This window comes from Mixophyes fleayi, chromosome 2 (assembly GCF_038048845.1).
Source record: "Mixophyes fleayi isolate aMixFle1 chromosome 2, aMixFle1.hap1, whole genome shotgun sequence".
In the NCBI taxonomy this organism is placed as follows: Eukaryota; Metazoa; Chordata; class Amphibia; order Anura; family Limnodynastidae; genus Mixophyes; species Mixophyes fleayi.
In genome coordinates this window covers 157,113,585-157,133,042 of record NC_134403.1, presented here as the reverse complement: position 1 = coordinate 157,133,042, position 19,458 = coordinate 157,113,585, and the positions used below count along the sequence as shown (strand labels likewise).

The window sequence follows — 19,458 nt, the reverse complement described above, 5'->3', positions numbered from 1 at the left end:
TGTGTCTATGTCTACACACAGCCTGATAGCCAATCAGTGAGTAGAATATTGAACAGTCTCATTCACTTGCAAACATGAGGGCAGCAAGCTTCAATTGTGCCGAACTGCGGGTTACTAGTACAATGGACCGTTGTATTGGTCCTGCAGCTTGGTACTTTTCCAATGAGCAGAAGAAAGCTGCTAATCGGGCTGCAAATCTGTGTTTGCCAGAGACAGTTCAGCTGCATAGTGCAGCTCCAACGTTGGTGGAGTGACCTCAGGAGGAGGCAACCCCAGCTCATCTCAGAATTAAGGGGAGAAATTGCACTACACTCATAGAGCTAAGATATGTTTAAAAAAAGATCGCGATTGTAACAAAAATGTTTTTTTCCAGGTGGCACAGCAATACCACCCACTCATATATTAATAAAAAAAAATTGAAAAGTGAAAAAAAAATTGATTATTGAAATAAACATTGTAGCTTTATATTTGATTTTATGTTCAAAAAAAATATTTTCAAGTATTGCTTTATTATTTAGTTAAAAAAAGTGTATGTATTTTTATTTGTTTTAAAGCAAATGTTTACAAATGTGATAAAAGTATGTTCTATATTTTTTTTATATCATACAATATTATGCAATCACACCTTGCCACAGTAGAGGTTGATGTTGGAATGCACCAAACATAGGGTTAATGTGCAGAGTTAGTATGGTAATTATGTCATGAATCATGAGTGTAAGGAAGGAATATATGTATGTGTATATATGTATGTTGTGTATATATATATATATATATATATATATATATATATATATATATATATATATATAAACAGTGTGCTTGAAAATTTAATTGTAAAGACCCCAAATTACAAAAATTTCAGATAATTTGAATTTATCAAAATAGAAAATGAAGAAGCATTTAATGATCAACAAACAAGTGTCAGTATAAGTATTAAATTCATCATGCTCATAGTTACATATATTTATATATTTGGCCATCAAGATCAATCTTTTTCTAAATTCTAAATAGGATTGGAGGGAAGCAAAACAAAAACAACCATTAGCCAGCTTTCAATTAAATTCTGGTAGGGGAAAAACAAACATAACGACTTCATAGGTGGCTTTGCCATGACATGATCATTTTATTGGCCTGCATGTTCAGTGTAAGCCAGAAGTGATCAGGCTTTTCAAGTGACAATATACATCTCATCCAATTTAACCCCCATATGTGTGGACAAATTAGACAGGAATCTTGTTGGACAGAGTGGCCGCATGGGCTGGTCTGCGGCTAGCTTTAGCATCTTTTAGCACAAAATGGTTGATAACAGCAAATTTTAGCTTGTGCAAATGTAAATAAAATAATAATTTCTAATGTACTATCAATATATTGGAGTTTTTATAATTCACACTTCTGAGTAAGGCAAGTAAGCTTTCAAAATAATTTCATAGTAATGAAATATAAATATTTGCAGCTGGCATAATAGATGGAATGGCTTTGAGGGCCTTTGGGCCTGTAAGAGAGAATAAATAATAACTACTGATAACCTGGAAGGAAATATTATATCTCTGTTTCAGTTGCAATTAAAGTAATTAATGGAAAAGCATCAGTTTCATAATCCATATTTGTAGTTGGAATACTGGCATTGTCCAAAGACTCCCAAAACACGCACTGTTAACAGATTAATTCTGTTTTTCTTGTTTTACAGCAGTTATTAATAAACTAATCATGAGCTTAGAGTTGTAAAAGTAGTTTTCCTAGACATTGTTCTAGAGTCTTTGGAAGTAGGCAGATCCACTTCACATTGACAATACAGTAACTTAATCTCTGACCTGCCTCAATCATCTTTTCATTCTGAATGATAAAGCACAAGCTCTTGGATTAGCTTCTAGGTCAACCTGTATTATGACTGGAAGAAGAACTCTTCTTTACTGAAAACAGAAACATAAGGAATAACTGGAATCCGGTCAGAATATTATGTACATCTACAAACCGTTTTGAAAATTGGAATTTCTTCTTTCAACTATGGACCCATATTAAAGTCATGAATAATTATAATATCAATATCATTATTATTATCATTATATCAATATAATTATTTTCAAATTAAAAAAGGAAACATATAAGATGAGAAGTTTGCATAGGCCATAAAAACACCCTAAGGTTTGTTTTAAGATTTAGATAAAGTAAAGTAGTTTTAGGAACCAATTTAATTGTATTGTTAATTCAGTGGTCTGAAGAATGTAATTACAAAAAAAGATTTTCCAGTAACAAAAAGCAGTGATTATCCCATGAGATTTGGTACAAAGAAAAGCCCTAAGTACAGTAAGTAAACTGGTGATTATGGTTACTAATGATATCTAAATGTTGATTGGCTCCCTGCTCCCCTCACATTGCAGGGATCCTCTGTCTCTTGTGCCAGCGGTAGCTGCAGCTATGCACAATGTTACTATAGTCTGCTTTCTTGTTCTGTCTTCACGTGTAATCCCCACCTGAATACTGACCTTGTCTATCTGCGGTAGTCCTGCTCTCTGCCTGTATACTGACCGTGTCAGTTAGCTGCCTGCCCTGACCTCTGCCTGGTTACTGACCTAGTCTGTGAGCTAGTTGTCCTGATATCAGCTGGAATATTCAACCCTGCACTGTCAGTCCTGCCACTTAGTTATGCTGCTTGTCTTTGGAGGAACCAGATACTGGACATTACATATATCCTGATAATTTTTTATGCAGTCTCACCACAGTCCTCCTCTGCTTGTTGCGACAATCTGCAAAATATCTTGTGCCAACATCAGAAATGGTTTGAGCCCCTACAACCATGTGTAAAGTTCTGGGGCAACTCAGTACTGATGAGCATATTACTCTCTATGGGAAAGAGAGCTGCTAAAGGTAAAGTCTCGTGAAGCCAGTTCTAGAGAACTCATCTCTGTGTCTGACATTTGGCATCATAATGGCAAATATCACCATTATGCATTTACCAATTCAGGTCAATCTGATGCCTTATATTTGTATTTTATATAAAAAGAGCACATACAATACTATGAATGGGATCTATAAATTTTACAATAGCGAAATATAAATTGATGTTAACCAATTATTGTACAAGATTGTAAACAAGGTGTGAAATGGAACAAAATAAACTGTTATGTAGTGAATTCCACTCATTGCATCAGTATGAGTAGCCATATTTTCTCTTTTAAACTGTTCCCTTTATCAAATGAATAGGTCATTGTCTGTTTCATGATGGCTAGTCCCTCCCTAGGGGCCAGCCACGTTATGACATGTACTGGGCAGATCAGCCCCATCATTCCTGCTCCTTGTCGCCCTCCTACCTCTCCCTACTCTCCTGCTTCCCACCAGATTGTGCCCTGCCCTCCACCTTGTAGGTCCCAAAACATATGGCCCTTCATACCTGAGAAGTTGCATGGCGCAGTTCTAAGGTATTTACTTAAAATCTAGTCCCATCTAGCATGATTCTGTTTTTGTCTATATTGCATTTTTAGGTCCATGTGTGCATATTAAGTTTGGCATCTTATATAGGGTAATTCTGCTTATGCTACTCTATTTCTGTATTTTAATAGATGATGTAACAGGATTTCCTTTGCAAATAAAAATGTTAGCACTGTCATTGTCCATACTGATCCTTCATTCTTATAATGAATGAAAACTATGGTAGAAAGTCTGCCGCATGCATACACTACATGTGAATGAGAGCCTGCCAGATATTTTGTGTTTGTGTGTAGGAGTCTGGCACTATTACTGTCATACTGTATGGGTTATATTTGTACAATAAAGATTAGACAGGATGTTGATAGCAGGAGACGGGCAAAATGGGATGCAATTTCAGAAGCCTGGGACTGCACAGGGCTTAATGTATTGTGTCTATTTTTTAAAAGGCAGGTCAGTAAGAATAAAATAGATGGATATACAGTAACAAGCAAATAAATAAAAAGAGTATTCCCATTGGAGGCACTTTGGCTCTAAATCAACACTGTTAAGATTGAGGACCTGAAGTCTAATATCCTAATGCAGTTTGCTCCCTTACACCAGGATTGTGGCAGCTTTCTTCACATGCTTTTCAGCAATGCAGCAGTTAACCAGTTTTCTATGGCAGCTGATTGCCATACCTGCTGCAGGCATATTTGTCCATGCAACTTCTAGCTCATAATTACTGGTTCTTAAATGCTTCCTAGTTATTTCAGTGGTGATTTTTACTGCTGCCTGCTTACTTCAAGCTGAGTATCTGAACTATATTAATTTGTATTTTTACAATAAGACTCTCATTCAAGCTAAGTACCTGGACTTTGTTTGTGTTTACACTCAAGTATTTCAACTTGACCTAGGATTATTGTTTGCTTTCATTATTGTTTGTTTGCTATCACCCCTGCCTCCAGGATTTCAACTCATAAACTTTATTATTTGCTTTAGCTGTTTTCAAGCCTTTGTTAATTTGCCTCTGGGTCTTGTTAGGGTATCATGCTTCACCGATACTTCTATCAATCACTTTCAATGTCAATCAGATCTTCATTGAAATTCTAGTCGACTGTTGAACAGAAAAACACTCAACACCTGTATGATATAATGCTGAGCAGCTCTGATTCTGTTCCAATTTGAGACCGCTTCAGCGTCTTTATTTATACATAAAAGATTAGGGGTATAGATGCTTAACAACCAATTATAAGACAGTAGATTATGAAAGTAAGTCAATCAACAATTATATATATTGCAGTTTTCCATCAAAGTTCAAACAATTATTTCTTCTTTTTGCGTTTTCTCTTTCCAGGTTTTCTGCCAAAATTATTGTGCTGCCCTCAGCTTTGAGTTCTTGGGTTTTATCTGTAAAGAACGTTTTTCTTTGCTGCATGTCCTTCGTCTGTTTCTGTTTGTGGGAACATCCTGATATGTAGTTTCACAACCTTGAATAATTCTTCTTTAAAACTGAACATAATATCTGCTGATTTCTCTTAAGGTTGTAGCATAACATATTGGTTTCTAAAGCTTAATACATGATAGCTATTAAATCAATAATCATACAATTTTACCCATACACTCCTCTCTTGTGATTAAATATCTACTTCTAACTTCTACCTATCAGTCATGGTGATAATCAGCAGAAGACAGTTAGCATTTACCTTTACACTTTATAGGTAGAATAATAATTCATTCAGCACCTGTCATCTGGTATCCTTATCACCATAACTCTTCCTTAATGTCTTATCTAGGTGTATAGAGGGGAATATTTTGCTGACTATTTAGAATTGTCCTTGTATTACATGTTAGGTAACAGTTCCATATAATCATTATAGTTGTTAGTACAAGAAGAATTAGTAACAATGGATGAATCAAGATATTTATTGCTTTCTTCATGGAATAAAATACATTAACAAATATGTCCCACCAATGATGTGACAACTCATCTTTCAATTCCGAGGCTAAATGGGCTAGTTTACCTGCCTCTATGATTGTAGTCATTCTCGCATGATGAGTAAAATAATTTACCTCTTTTAGGTGTTTATCTAATAGTTGGGTATTCTTAATCTGACTAATAAGAGGCTGTAGGTTAAATGATACGTTTCTGGCTTTAAGTTTGTATTCCTCCCCTTTCAATGTTACCTCTGTTTCGGTATCTGGTAAAAATATATGTGTGGATTTTTCCACTGAAAGACTGTAACATTATATAGACATCCGGAGAATGGTGGGTGCTTCCCTATGGCCCGCATGTCTTCTTTCGTTGTACTTATTATGCAGATTACTTGTGGTGCAATCTCAATGTACATATCCTTACCTCGGTCGTGTAAGGTCCATTTACACGCAGTGGTGGGATGTTGCAGTTGACAGGGCTCATATATAGGTGAGTGTTGGTTGCACACTATACCTCTGTTAGTTTTTGTACATACATGCAAAAACACAACTAGAGATGAGAGCGCAAGTACTGAAAGCCAATAGTTATTTGAATAATAATTTCAGTTTAATGTATAAAATCAAATATAATTAAAAAATATTCACAAATTGTAATGGTATTATATACATATTCAGTGGAGCGTTAGTTGATATTCAATATGTCAAAACTAACAAACTCTATATAATGAAAGCATATTGAGAATGGTTCTAGAGTGATTCTCAGCAGGTAAAATAATTGGTCAATCCACTCTTATATTAGGAGGTTGAAGCCTATAAACACCGCTCAATGCATACACATAATAAGCAAAAATTATCAGTTTTAATCCGGAAAGTTCAATCCATTAAAGCACCTAATTGTAAAGTGCAACAAATCCTGAGATCACAGAGGTTTTAGGCATCCGTCCGTTTGGTGAAAAATCACATGTAATTGATCGGACTGTTCATACAGGCACACCCAAGTGCACAAATCCTCCTTAGGCAGAAAAAACACCCTCTCTGTGAGAGGAGAAACAATAGTCCTTAGGCATAAAGTACTTATCGTTAATCTCAGGCTGATGATCAAACATTCATATGGATCGTTCTCCGGACAGCGATGAAAGAAAATAATAACTCTGCGATCATAAAGCAGGCTCTACAACCCCGGGGTGTAATAGTTCCTCCGCTGTAAGAACACCAATTGAAAACAAACACCTGACGCGTTTCTCGGCGCTCTGACCGTTTCATCAGAGGTATAGATATCAAGGCATATCTGCCATCCATATATAGTTCCTGCTTGGGTCACATGGGGATGGTAAACCAATCCCCTAGTGGTAATCACGTGACATGGAAGCTCCAATGAAAACAGGTTCCCATTCATAAAGTTGCCAGTGGTTAAGCACGTCATTAGTAAACAAGCTGTGGTGATAGTAATTGCAGCTGATCGTTCCACTGATAAAAATCCATCATGTATTGCAGCAATTCATGATGATGTTTAACATCCATGCACCACAGATTATCTTAGTTACTCGTAAATAGATGCTCATATCGGCAATCATCCGTGCTAAAACTCCACAAAGGTTTTAAAATATGCACTCGATATTAATGCATATAAGACATATATAACAATATTATAATACTAAAGGTTTTTGTACATAATGAGGTGTCATAAGTCTGATTTGATTCTAATTCTATGTAGGATCCCTTCATAGTGGGGGTCCATAGCTGTGTACCCCCAGATGTTGTGTACAGGGGTACTGGTAATATCAGAAAGTTGCAAACTGTCTTTTCTTGTGTAACATTAAACACCTCTAGTACACCTGTGCTTGATCTGAACATTCTACCTTTTTTGTTCTCATCTCGGACCAGAGTGTGTTGGTCAAGTTAAATAGTGACCTATAGAATTCTTCATGTTTACCAAGGAATCGGGTTTGGATAACTTGTTTCTGCATTACCTGTGCTACCTGCATATTGCACACTGTCCTGTTGAACATTTTAGTAATGTTTCTGTCCATTTTAAACTGGGTAATTTGTGACTGGTTAAAAATCTGAAGTAATTCTTGAGTTACTTTTAAATGTTGCTAGATGGGTGTATAAAGAGTGGGCATTCAATCAGCCTGCATATGTACTATTTTGTCCAACTGGTGACCTGCATTGCTCATCTTACTACTACTGATGGTTTCTATGTCGATAGAGTTCAATACCCCCATTCCCGTTCCAGTGCCTCCTAGTAGTGTATCATACCACTCACGCTTTCTCCTGATACGGCTTCTCCTAATATGACTACATACTGGATTTGGAGGAAAGGTGAAGTTGAAGTGATATCTAATTGTCTGATGCCTAATACCCATCCTTACACAGGTAGATGGGACTGGCTTTAGTGTATCATTATTTGTGTTTGGCTGAAGATTCAGGAAGCTCACTCCATCTGCCCAGGTGGTTCTGTTCTGTAGTTCTGAGGCATTAGTGCATATCAATGTTTGGTCTGGGATTGGGGTGATAGTAGTGTTGGTAATTTTGGTGCAATTAGATACCTTTTTCTTTATCCATGGATATAGACCCTGAGTGTAATCTGTGGGTTCTATAAAACATTTTATGGCGGTAAAATTTTCCTTTGTCAGTGTTTTACTGCCATTTATTTAAAGAAATGACAGTGTCCAATACCCAGTTTTTCCTTGTTTTGGCCTAAGGCTTGCATACCACACTCCCCCCCCCCCCCGCCCATTCGTCCTTGCGTTCATAACCCTACACGGCTGATTTTCAGGGCACATGAAGTTATCTTGTGATCTGGGTTTTGTGCCATTTTTTCAATACCACCCTACAGTTCTTTGTTCATTCTGCTCATAGGGTTTTAACCGACTTAGTATCTGACCCGGGGTCCATGCCTGCCCTAAGATTCTCACCAATCCTATCACAAAAAGATATAAATCTTCATTCTGGTTTCTCGATGGTCACTATCAACCTCTTACAATGTGAGGCGTGAATCCAGGTGTCTCTTCCAGCAACCTTTACTGCCGTGGGCATGGTTAACAGGACCTGATAGGGACCGTCTTATCTGGGGTCAAAAGTCTTCTTGACATGTCTTTTCAGATATATCCAATCTCCTGGAACCAAGGATTGAGTGGCACCGTCTGAGTCTGGATCTGGAATGGAAGAGAAAACCTGCCAAAGGAGGTGAGTCATGGTTTTAAATATTTCTTGCATATATCCAGTTAAACCACCATGATCATGCTGCAGCTGTTGTGGAAAATAACAATCTGTCCTGGGGACACTAGCAAACAATATCTCAAATGATGTCAGCCTGTTTCCCTTCATAGGTGTAGTTCTAATGTTAAACAGAACTATTGGTAAACATTCTAACCAAGTCTTTTTGGTGTCTTGCATCATTTTCTGCAGTTTCAATTTAATGTCACCATTAAGCCTTTCTACCCGCCCACTTGCTTGTGGCCTATAAGGAGTGTCAAAAGCTTGTGATACTCCCAAGTCCTTCATCACATGCTGCATTAACTCTCCTGTAAAGGTTGTACCTCTGTCTGATTCAATAACTTAAGGTATGCCATATCTACAGATGACTTCTGAGATTAATTTCTTTGCTGTATTTTTGCCAGTAGCTTTTCCTACTGGCCAGGCCTCTGCCCAATGGCTAAAAATGTCTGTGGCTACTAACACATACTTGTAGGTACCACATTTAGGAAGTTGTATATAGTTAATCTGAAGTCTCTGAAAGGGATAGAAAGCCTTTGAAATGCTTCCTCCTGGGGTCTTTACTCTTTGCCCTGGATTGTGTATTCCACATATCCAGCAAGCTGTCACATAGTTTGTGGCCGCAGAGTTGAATCCAGGGGCAATCCAGTTTTTCCATACCCTATTAGTCATTGCTTCTTTGGAATGATGTACTTGTCCATGTGCCATTTGAGTCATTACTGTGTATAAAGCTCTTGGCAGGCACCATTTATATTCCTTTGACCATATTTCTTGCTCAACAAGCTGTGCACCTTCTTTTTCCCACTTTTTCTTTTCTTCCTTTGATGCTTGTTTCTGAAAGTCTTTAAGACTTTGTAGGTCTGGAAATTGAAATTTGTCTGCGTTCCCTTCCGTTGAGTCTACTAGAAATGTAGTATTCTTTTGTTGGGCTACCTTTTTTGCTGCCTGATCTGCAAAATGATTTCCTCTTGTTTTTGGTGTTTTTTCTTTAGTGTGAGCTTAAACATTTATATTTCCTACTTGTTTAGAGGGTTCCAATGCTCTAAATAACTAATTAATTAAGTTGGCGTGTTTGATGGGTTTTCCATTTGATCCTTAGAAATCTCTACTTTTCCAGATGGGACCAAAATCATGCGCCACTCCCCAGGCATAACGTGAATCTGTATATACAGTGGCTATTTGTCCTTCTTCATATACACAAGCTTTAGTTAGAGCGATCAATTCTGCTTCTTGTGCTGATGCTCCATTAGACAGTGTTCCCGATTCAAGCACCTCTTCCTCAGTAGTGATGGCATAGCCTGTGTATGGAACTCCATCAACATAATATCTAGATCCATCTATGTAAAGAGTTAGGGTTGCATCTAAAAGTGGTGTGTCAGTGGCATTATGCAAAGTTTCTAATTTCATAAGTTCCAAACAGTCATGTGAAAATTTTTGTGTGTGTATTTCTTCAGCTTCTTCAGTTTCTCCTTCAGATGCTTCAGACACTTCACTCAGATCCTCATATCCCCTGTCTGATTATTCATCTCCTTTGTGACTCCCCTTACTCTTTTGAATCATCAATGGGGAGCAGGGTTGCTGAATTGAGGACTGTGCATCTGGTTATTCTTACGTGTGAAGTGCTAAGCAAGGCTAACTCATATTAGTTAGTCTAGCTGCAGACAAAAGTCTTGTCCTTGCTTGGTTGAGAGTTTCTGTGACTGCATGTGGAACTTGAATAACAAGTGCATGGTCCAATATCATATCTGCTATCTTTTCTTTTAGTATTGCTGCTGCTGCTACTGCTTTTATGCTACCTTTTTTGCTGCCTGATCTGCAAAATGATTTCCTCTTGTTTTTGGTGTTTTTTCTTTAGTGTGAGCTTAAACATTTATATTTCCTACTTGTTTAGAGGGTTCCAATGCTCTAAATAACTAATTAATTAAGTTGGCGTGTTTGATGGGTTTTCCATTTGATCCTTAGAAATCTCTACTTTTCCAAATGGGACCAAAATCATGCGCCACTCCCCAGGCATAACGTGAATCTGTATATACAGTGGCTATTTGTCCTTCTTCATATACACAAGCTTTAGTTAGAGCGATCAATTCTGCTTCTTGTGCTGATGCTCCATTAGACAGTGTTCCCGATTCAAGCACCTCTTCCTCAGTAGTGATGGCATAGCCTGTGTATGGAACTCCATCAACATAATATCTAGATCCATCTATGTAAAGAGTTAGGGTTGCATCTAAAAGTGGTGTGTCAGTGGCATTATGCAAAGTTTCTAATTTCATAAGTTCCAAACAGTCATGTGAAAATTTTTGTGTGTGTATTTCTTCAGCTTCTTCAGTTTCTCCTTCAGATGCTTCAGACACTTCACTCAGATCCTCATATCCCCTGTCTGATTATTCATCTCCTTTGTGACTCCCCTTACTCTTTTGAATCATCAATGGGGAGCAGGGTTGCTGAATTGAGGACTGTGCATCTGGTAATTCTTACGTGTGAAGTGCTAAGCAAGGCTAACTCATATTAGTTAGTCTAGCTGCAGACAAAAGTCTTGTCCTTGCTTGGTTGAGAGTTTCTGTGACTGCATGTGGAACTTGAATAACAAGTGCATGGTCCAATATCATATCTGCTATCTTTTCTTTTAGTATTGCTGCTGCTGCTACTGCTTTTATACATGATGGAGAGCCTCTTATAACTTGGTCGAGTTGTGCCGAATAATAGGCCAGTGACCTTTGTTTCATTCCATGTTTCTGTGTGAGTACCCCTAGAGCATGTCCTGACTGCTCCTGGCAGAACAATGTGAATGGTTTCAGGTAGTTTATTAGTCCAAGTGCTGGTGCAGTAGAGATGGCATGTTTCAAGTCTTGTACTGCATTCTCTATGTCAGTTATATTGAGCGGTTCTGTTCCCTGTTGTTTCCTCAAGCATTCATACAATGGTTGCAGAAGAATTGAAGTTGAGGGGATCCACTCTCTGCAAAACCCTATGAGCCCCCAGAAGACTCTTTGACGGTTTTTGGTGTCTTCATGTCTCATTTAACTTTAACTCTTTCAGTTGGAAGATGTCTTGCTCCTGCAGAGATATAATGTCGCAAAAATGTTACTTTTTCCTGTACTAGTTGCAATTTGCTTGGTGATACTCTGCAGTCTTGTTCGTCCAGGAAACAAACTAATGACAGTATTTCTGCTTTGCAGCCACCATGAGATCATCCACATATTGGATAAGTTGAGTAGTTGGATTAATAGGCCTCCATCCTTGGAGAATTAGTGCCATTGCCTCTGAAAATTCTGATGGGCTGGTGGCTCCTCCATGAGGAAGTCTTGCCTAACAGTATTGGTTTCAATGATGGTTGAAGGCTAGAAGAAGTTGACTATCCTTTGTAATGGGCACTGAGAAGGAAGCATTTGCCAAGTCGATTACTGAGAACCATTTTGCATTTGGAGGTATCTGATTAAGCAAAGTGTGGGGGTTGGGCACAATGGGAGTGTTGATCAGTAATCTTTTGTTGGCCTCTCTTAGATCATGAACCATTCGGTATTGCATCCCATGTCCGACATCTAGTTTCTTTACTGGGAATAAGGGTGTGCTATAAGAAGAAAGACGTTTTCTTACCACCCCTATTTGTAGGTATCTTTGTATTTGTTCTGAGATCGCTTTGGTTTGATCTGTAGCAAGTGGGTACTGTTTAATTGAGACAGGATGTGTTCCTGGTTTTCGTATCAGTTTTGCAGGACTTACTTTAAGTGTACCCACATCCTGTTTTCCTTTGGACCATAACTTGTCTGGTACTATGTTCAGCCTATCTGGTAGATTAACAGTCTAATCCTTTTGACATGTGCTAATCTGTTCTATCATGTAGATTGCTGCTGTAAGCTCTTCTTGGACTGGAGATGGGAGTTTTACTCCATTTGGGGTGTATTTGATACTGGCTTGTATTTTTGAAAGTATATCTGCTCCCAACATATTATAGGGACAAGGGGCCTGATTCATTAAGGATCTTAACTTAAGAAACTTCTTATTTCAGTCTCCTGGACAAAACCATGTTACAATGCAAGGGGTGCAAATTAGTATTCTGTTTTGCACATAAGTTAAATACTGACTGTTTTTTCATGTAGCACACAAATATCAACTTTAAATTTCAGTGTACAAATAAGCTATCAAGTATTTGTGTGCTACATGAAAAAACAGTCAGTATTTAACTTTTGTGCAAAACAGAAAACTCATTTGCACCCCTTGCATTGTAACATGGTTTTGTCCAGGAGACTGAAATAAGAAGTTTCTTACGTTAAGATCCTTAATGAATCAGGCCCAAGATGAGGAAGTGAGAAATTGTATTGGTGCTTCAATTTTCTCTTCACCTACTAAAAGTGTGACTGGTTTACTTTCTGTTTATTTTACTTCTTTTCCTGCTAGGCCTGTAGCAGGTAAATCAATTTCTGTTGTTGAGGTACCTCCTGTTTGCTTAATACAGTGCGGCTTGCTCCAGTATCAATTAGACACTTATATTCTTGACCGTTAGGTGACATTCACTAGGCCTTTAGTCAAGTCCTCTTTTAGAGTTTGGTTATTTGTGAGCTGGAGGTACGTTGGAGTGCCTATTTCCTATGAAGGTTGTTGGTCTGTAGCTTGTTGATTTCTTTTTTCAAGCCATTTCTTATGCTTAATGTAATCTCTTTTCATGTGTCCTCTCTGTTTGCAAAAGACGCAAACCCTTGTTTTTTTTCATTTCTTCCAGAGTCATGTTTCCTTTTTCCTTTATTTGTTGCTTAGATGCACCTCTTGTGTCTGTTCGAACCTTCCAGCCTTGATTCTCTTGGGCCACAGAAAGGCCATTAAGGAATCTGGCCTTAAACAGTCTGCATAGTTGGCCATTATCTCAAGTGAAACCTTTATATTCATGTGCTTGAGTAGCTCTGTCATAATATTGTCTAATGGTCTCTTCTTTCTCATGTCGTACTTCTGATGCTGCTGGTGCATTTATAAGGAACAATTGTTGATGATATGTTTCAGAAAGGTCATTAAGGAATCTAATCTTAAACAGTCTGCGATGTTGGCCATTATCTCGAGTGAAACCTTCATATTCATGTACTTGAGTAGCTCTGTCATAATATTGTCTAATGGTCTCTTCTTTCTCATGTCATACTTCTGGTGCTGCTGGTACATTTTCTCTTTATTTATAGCACCATCTCATTAACCGGTGATAAAACAGTACTCCAGAGGCCACTGTTTTTTTCAAATTGTCCACTGGTGGTGCTACTATTTCTGGTAGATTATCCACTGCTCCTGCTATTGCCATGGTCCTAATTTCCGTAGCTGTTCACATTCCCAATAGCGCACCGGCCAGCTAGTCATAGTCTACCCAACTAGAGATCCATATGACATGTATTCTCGAGATGTACTGGCTGAATGCTGCAGGGTTTTTCCTGGGACCTGGTGCTTTGGTGACGATATCATGCATATCTGATGAGGACCAGGCTCTATGGATTTCTTGGAGTTGCCGTACTTCATTACTGGCTTCATTCATTACTCTTTGAACTTTTGTCCCAACTGTAAAGATTTTAACTCTTCATATGTGGGTCTTTTTTCTTCTTCTGAGTCCAGGTCTAGACCAAATATTTTTCTTCTCGCTCTTGTTAATGCCCCTGGAGGAGGGCCTACAGGTGAGAAGCTAGGTAATCCTGGTACATCCTCTCTTCGTATGTCCTCACAAGGCGGGGTATTGGGGGAATTTGATTACCACAGAACGGGCATATTAAAAATCCTTTTGGTATGCAATTCCCACATTCTGTACATTTTCTTTCAAGATAGTATATCTGTATTGGTCAAGTGGGAGCATGACCTGGTGTAATTATCTCCCACTTATTCCCCACTTTCATCACTGTAGTGGTTGCAATCTTTGGAAATTAAAGAGCTCTGGGGGTTTCATTGCTGCGTGGTGGAGGTGGGGGTGAAGGCATAACTAATGGTTCTGCATATGGGGGTGGTACTGCCATCTATTGGGGTGGATCACAAAACATGAAATAATCCTCATATAAAGGGATTGTTCTTACATATTCTTTATTAGCATTTATCCACATATTGGCCTTATCTTCACAGCCATGTCTTTTTATCCATTCCTTATTATTCCAATAAAACCTGGACCATTTTTCCAAGTCTAATGTCCCTTCTGGGGGAAATCCTGCTCTCTTGAGTACTTTCTGAATTCTTTTAAGAGCTTTACTACCTTCTCTCTCCTTCATTATATCCATAGATTTGCCTATAGTAGGCATCTTACTGTTCTATGGCCCCATTACTGAGTTACTGGTCACAGTACTGTCAGTATCTGAGATACAATGTCCTGTAAGTGGAATAAGGTAATACAATTTTCCCCTTTCTACAGACTACAAGTGTCTTTAATCTTTATCTCCTAGTCTGCCCTAGGAACACCAGATGCGAGTTCTATTGGCTTTAAGTTAAAAGACTGGCACTTATGGCTGATCCAATTCTTCCGCTTAAGTCCGACATATAATGGGGTCTGTGAGGTTCCCTCTGCCTCCTTGTATAATAGGGGTATCTAACAAACAACCCTCCCCATGTCAAATCTAATACATGAAATAAATATTGGGATCTCTGGCATGTGTTCCCACTATTATAATGAGATTCTCCCATGGTCTATTTGTGGAGCCCCAATATGTCCCAGGTGTTGCTTCCAAAGGCAGCACTCCCACTACTTCTGGAACCCTTGTGTCTGAATAACAATATATCCTTTGCAATGTGTACAGGAAAATCTATACACTGGTTTCACCAGTTAAAAATTTTCTAATACCTTCCACACCATTTGTACCATATCTGCAAAGTACACAGAAGAATATGGCACAAAATACAGATACTACCACTATGACAATTACTTCTTCCAGCGGTACTATCTGGTCAATCTTAACAGTCGGTCTTCAGCATATCCTTTCACTATTATTTCCTTTGTCTCAGTTTTAGACAATTTTCCTATACTTAAGGACATATAGGTTTATAATCGGATAACAAATAATTCCGTGGCCAATAGGTAAGTATGTTAAACCAGTCTTGACTCAAATATTTCTGCAAAAATTCTTTGTTCAAATGGCAAACTAATGTGCACTATAGCTCTCTTTCATTACTTACAAAACCATAATGTACATCTATGGCTGTAACACCTTCTAAACAAGGTCCTTTATACCCTGAATATTTTCTCAGAATAATGCAGCAGGTACAATTTTTACATACACCCATCTTGTTATCTTTTAACTCAAATTGTCTACACCCATCATAATCCACTGTATCCATACATTCACAATATCATTATTCTTTTCTCTGACTGAACATTGGGTTTATGAGATACCCTCTAATCACCTCAACTGACTTTCCTTAGGCATGCAAAGAAATACTGAACAGAGTAAGATGGCAGAAATCTACACTTTTTCTTACTCACTGTACGGAATTTGGTTCAGCATTGCTCTGGATATCAGTGGAGTCTGGCCTCTGGTGTGGAGAAATTCGGGCATCCCGGACAAGACACCAGAAATGTTGGGGTATCGGGTTTCACCGATACTTCTATCAATCACCTTCAATAATAGTCAGATCTTCATTGAATTTTTAGTCGACTGTTGAACAGAAAAACACTCAACACCTGTATGATATAATGCTGAGTAGCTCTGATTCTGTTTCAATTTGAGACCGCTTTAGCGTCTTTATTTATTAATAAAAGTTTAGGGGTATAGATGCTTAACAACCAATTATAAGACAGTAGATTATGAAAGTAAGTCAATCAACAATTATATTTATTGCATTTTTCCATCAAAGTTCAAACAATTCTTTCTTCTTTCTGTGTTATCTCTTTCCAGGTTTTCTGCCAAAATTCTTGTGCTGCCCCCAGTTTTCAGTTCTTGGATTTTATCTGTAAAGAACGTTTTGCTTCGCTGCGGGTCCTTGGTCTGTTTCTGTTCGTGGGAACATCCTGATATGTAGTTTCACAACCTTGAATAATTCTTCTTAAAAACTGAACATAATATCTGCTGATTTCACTTAAGGTTATAGCATAACATATTAGTTTCTAAAACTTAATACATGATAGATATTAAATCAATAATCATACAATTTTGCCCTTACAGTCTGGTACTAGTGTGTCCCACATTTATAATAAATCCTTATGATTTGCTTTATTTCTAACTGTCAATATATTCGGTTTCTGAAGACACACTGGATATAACTAACAAACACCAATTACAAAATTAACCTATACTTTATTATTATTATTCATTAAATATTTCAAGCACAATCATTCTTAAGAGTCCATATATAAATTAATACATTTGGGCCCTAAAAATTAAACTAAAATATTTATAAGAAGTTCCATTGTGAATATTTTGATAATAAGGAAAGGGGGTCTTCATATTCTTTTAATTAATACATTTTAAGACACTCTTTTTTTTTTCACAAGCACATTTATTATATTTTAAGCAAAGAGTTTTCTGATATTTCAATAGTATATCTAATGGGGCTCATAACATTGTGTTTGACATATTTAATGAATAGAAATAAAGTACAGAACTTTTGATTTTGTGATTGGTGTTGATTTAGAGTTTGGGACCTCCAATAGAAATACCCTTTTTCTCTTCTTCCTTTGTGAATGTTACAAGTATTCAGGAGAGCACCGCCCACATTATAAATGTCGGGATTATGAGGACTGTCGGGACGTGAATATGACGTCACTCCCAACAGTCAGTGAGTGGAGAGGGGCAGGAGGCACTGTGCGTCCCATTGTTACTGGGGGGCGGGGATCAATCACCCCACCCTGCTATGGATCTGAAGCTGTGCAGCGGCTATGGAAGGTAAACTCAGTGACCGCTGCACAGCATTTCAAAATGTGAAGGATTTCATTGGCGCCCCCCAGTGCCCGGCGCCCTAATCAGCTGCCTAACGTTGCCTAATGGTAGTGCAGGGCCTGGCTCCACCTACTGTCACAGGCTGCCTTCAGTTCCTATGACACTGCCTATAGTGTTGTTTTGGCCATGGTTGTGGCTAGGGCTAACATTGCCCTAGCCCCACCTACTTTTGTGTTGACCCCACCTACAGTCAATTTGGTTCTGGCAACATGAGGCCACATTCAAGGTTTTTTAAGGGGCACTTTAAGTTCGCACTGCCTCCCCCGCCTGTAACATTTTATCCAAACAAGAAAATAGTGTAGAATAGAGGTCTATACTATGCTGTGTGCACAGAACTTACTATGAGAAATAGTTCAGACATGTTTTCCTGTGGTAACCACCATGATGACATCCCTTTTCTTTAATTTGTGCCTTTAATACTCATTATATTTTGTTTAGTGTGCAAGTCAGCAGGTGAATCTAAGACGATTAACAGGTCAACCATGAAGGATTTAAATTCAGAAACTGACTGGGATTTCTCCTATGCATGGATATTATTTCTACATGAGTAAGTGTCTACATCTTCATGCCCCTTTTATAACAGTAGAACCTGTTTTGAAATACTATCCATTTCCTATTCAACTTGGTTGTAATAGACATTTTCAAACTAATGTATGCAAGAGTCATGGGTAAATCCAGTTATAAGGCTTGAGTTAAAAATTGTTACATTTTATGTAACACATATATTTTTTATCATACATGCACAGTATTTTGTTTATTGGTTTTGCGATATCTGAGGAAGATAAAAATATGTTTTGAATATTTACAGAGAGATTGCTATGGCTACTGTGCAGCTAATGATGCTTTACGGGCCATCCTCTTTCATCTTAAAATAATATATTATTCCTGCTTTGGTCACCAGGCTACGAGATGTATATTGCATAACTGAAGCAATTTTTCAAGCAACAAAAAACATACTAGAAGCTCCTTCAGAATGTGATTATATTTGTGCAGGCCAAATTTAGCCCCATGGATTCATTTTTTTAACCATCGTATGGAGTATTCTGTATTTTTGTCTCTATTTCTTAGTGCTAGTGCTATAAAACAAAACAAAACAATGGAAACCCAAACAGTAGGTGCATAATTAAGATGTGGCAAGTCTTCAGCAGTATGTTACATAGAACCACTACCATGCTCATAAATAATAAGGATTATAATCTGTTTGCCATGAAATTTTCAAAACTGTTCCTTGGAGTATTTGCCACATTTTGCATTTAGCCATGAAATTATGCACATTTTGCTGGTGGAATTGGCCCTTACAAACAATTGTCCGCAGGTTTCCCTTCACTGTCAGCCAATTACAAACATTTCCCATTGCTTACCATTTGTGATAGGCTGCAGGTGAAACAGAGCGCCAGGGACTTCTAGCTTTGATCATTTTACTTTGCTCATTCACAAGTGAGTTGTATTTTATGGGAGGTTTCAGGGTTTTTAAGCTTTCCTTTGGACTAATTTGGATTAATAAAGGAGAAAAGACGATTTCATGTTCCATTTGGACTACGACAGATCAAGAAAGAATAAAATACATTTTTTAAAAAATATTAAGTAAAATGGGGACAGATGGTTTTGTTTATTTAAATAGGTTTATTTTAAAATTGAAAATGTTTTATTACTGTTATTTTTTTTATTTTTTTTACTCTTTTAGTATAATGGACAAAGGTCTTATGGACAAAGTTGCCAGTCAAGGTATCCCAATCTTGTTAATCAGTTTTCACTGTGGGCTCTTTGAGGACTAGGGGTTGGATGCATTTTAATTATTTATTTATGTTACACAGCAATATAACATTCAGAATTGGTAAATTTGAAGAATGGGTTGCCAGATCTGGGAAAGGCTTGGTTCACACAAAATTTTGCACCTCACAATGATGTTCTTGGCAATGGAAAGTCGTTTGAAACCAAGATATGGGTTGCATTAACAATTATGGTGCTGCTGTTGCTTTGGACGGATATGCATCAAAAAAGTAATCTCTCAAAAACTGCACAT

General features: G+C 37.7%; 1 protein-coding gene across 1 annotated transcript in view; it reads left to right on the top strand.

The window, feature by feature from the left end:
• LOC142139863 (uncharacterized) overlaps nucleotides 1-16,511 on the top strand; it is a 41,398-nt gene extending 24,887 nt beyond the window's left edge. Inside the window, exons 3-6 of the mRNA XM_075197724.1 lie at nucleotides 8,200-8,324; nucleotides 8,443-8,526; nucleotides 14,140-14,198; nucleotides 16,395-16,511. Coding sequence (XP_075053825.1) covers nucleotides 8,200-8,324; nucleotides 8,443-8,526; nucleotides 14,140-14,198; nucleotides 16,395-16,511 — 385 coding nt within the window. The remainder of the gene's footprint in view (nucleotides 1-8,199; nucleotides 8,325-8,442; nucleotides 8,527-14,139; nucleotides 14,199-16,394) is intronic.
• The last annotated feature ends 2,947 nt before the right edge of the window (nucleotides 16,512-19,458 follow it).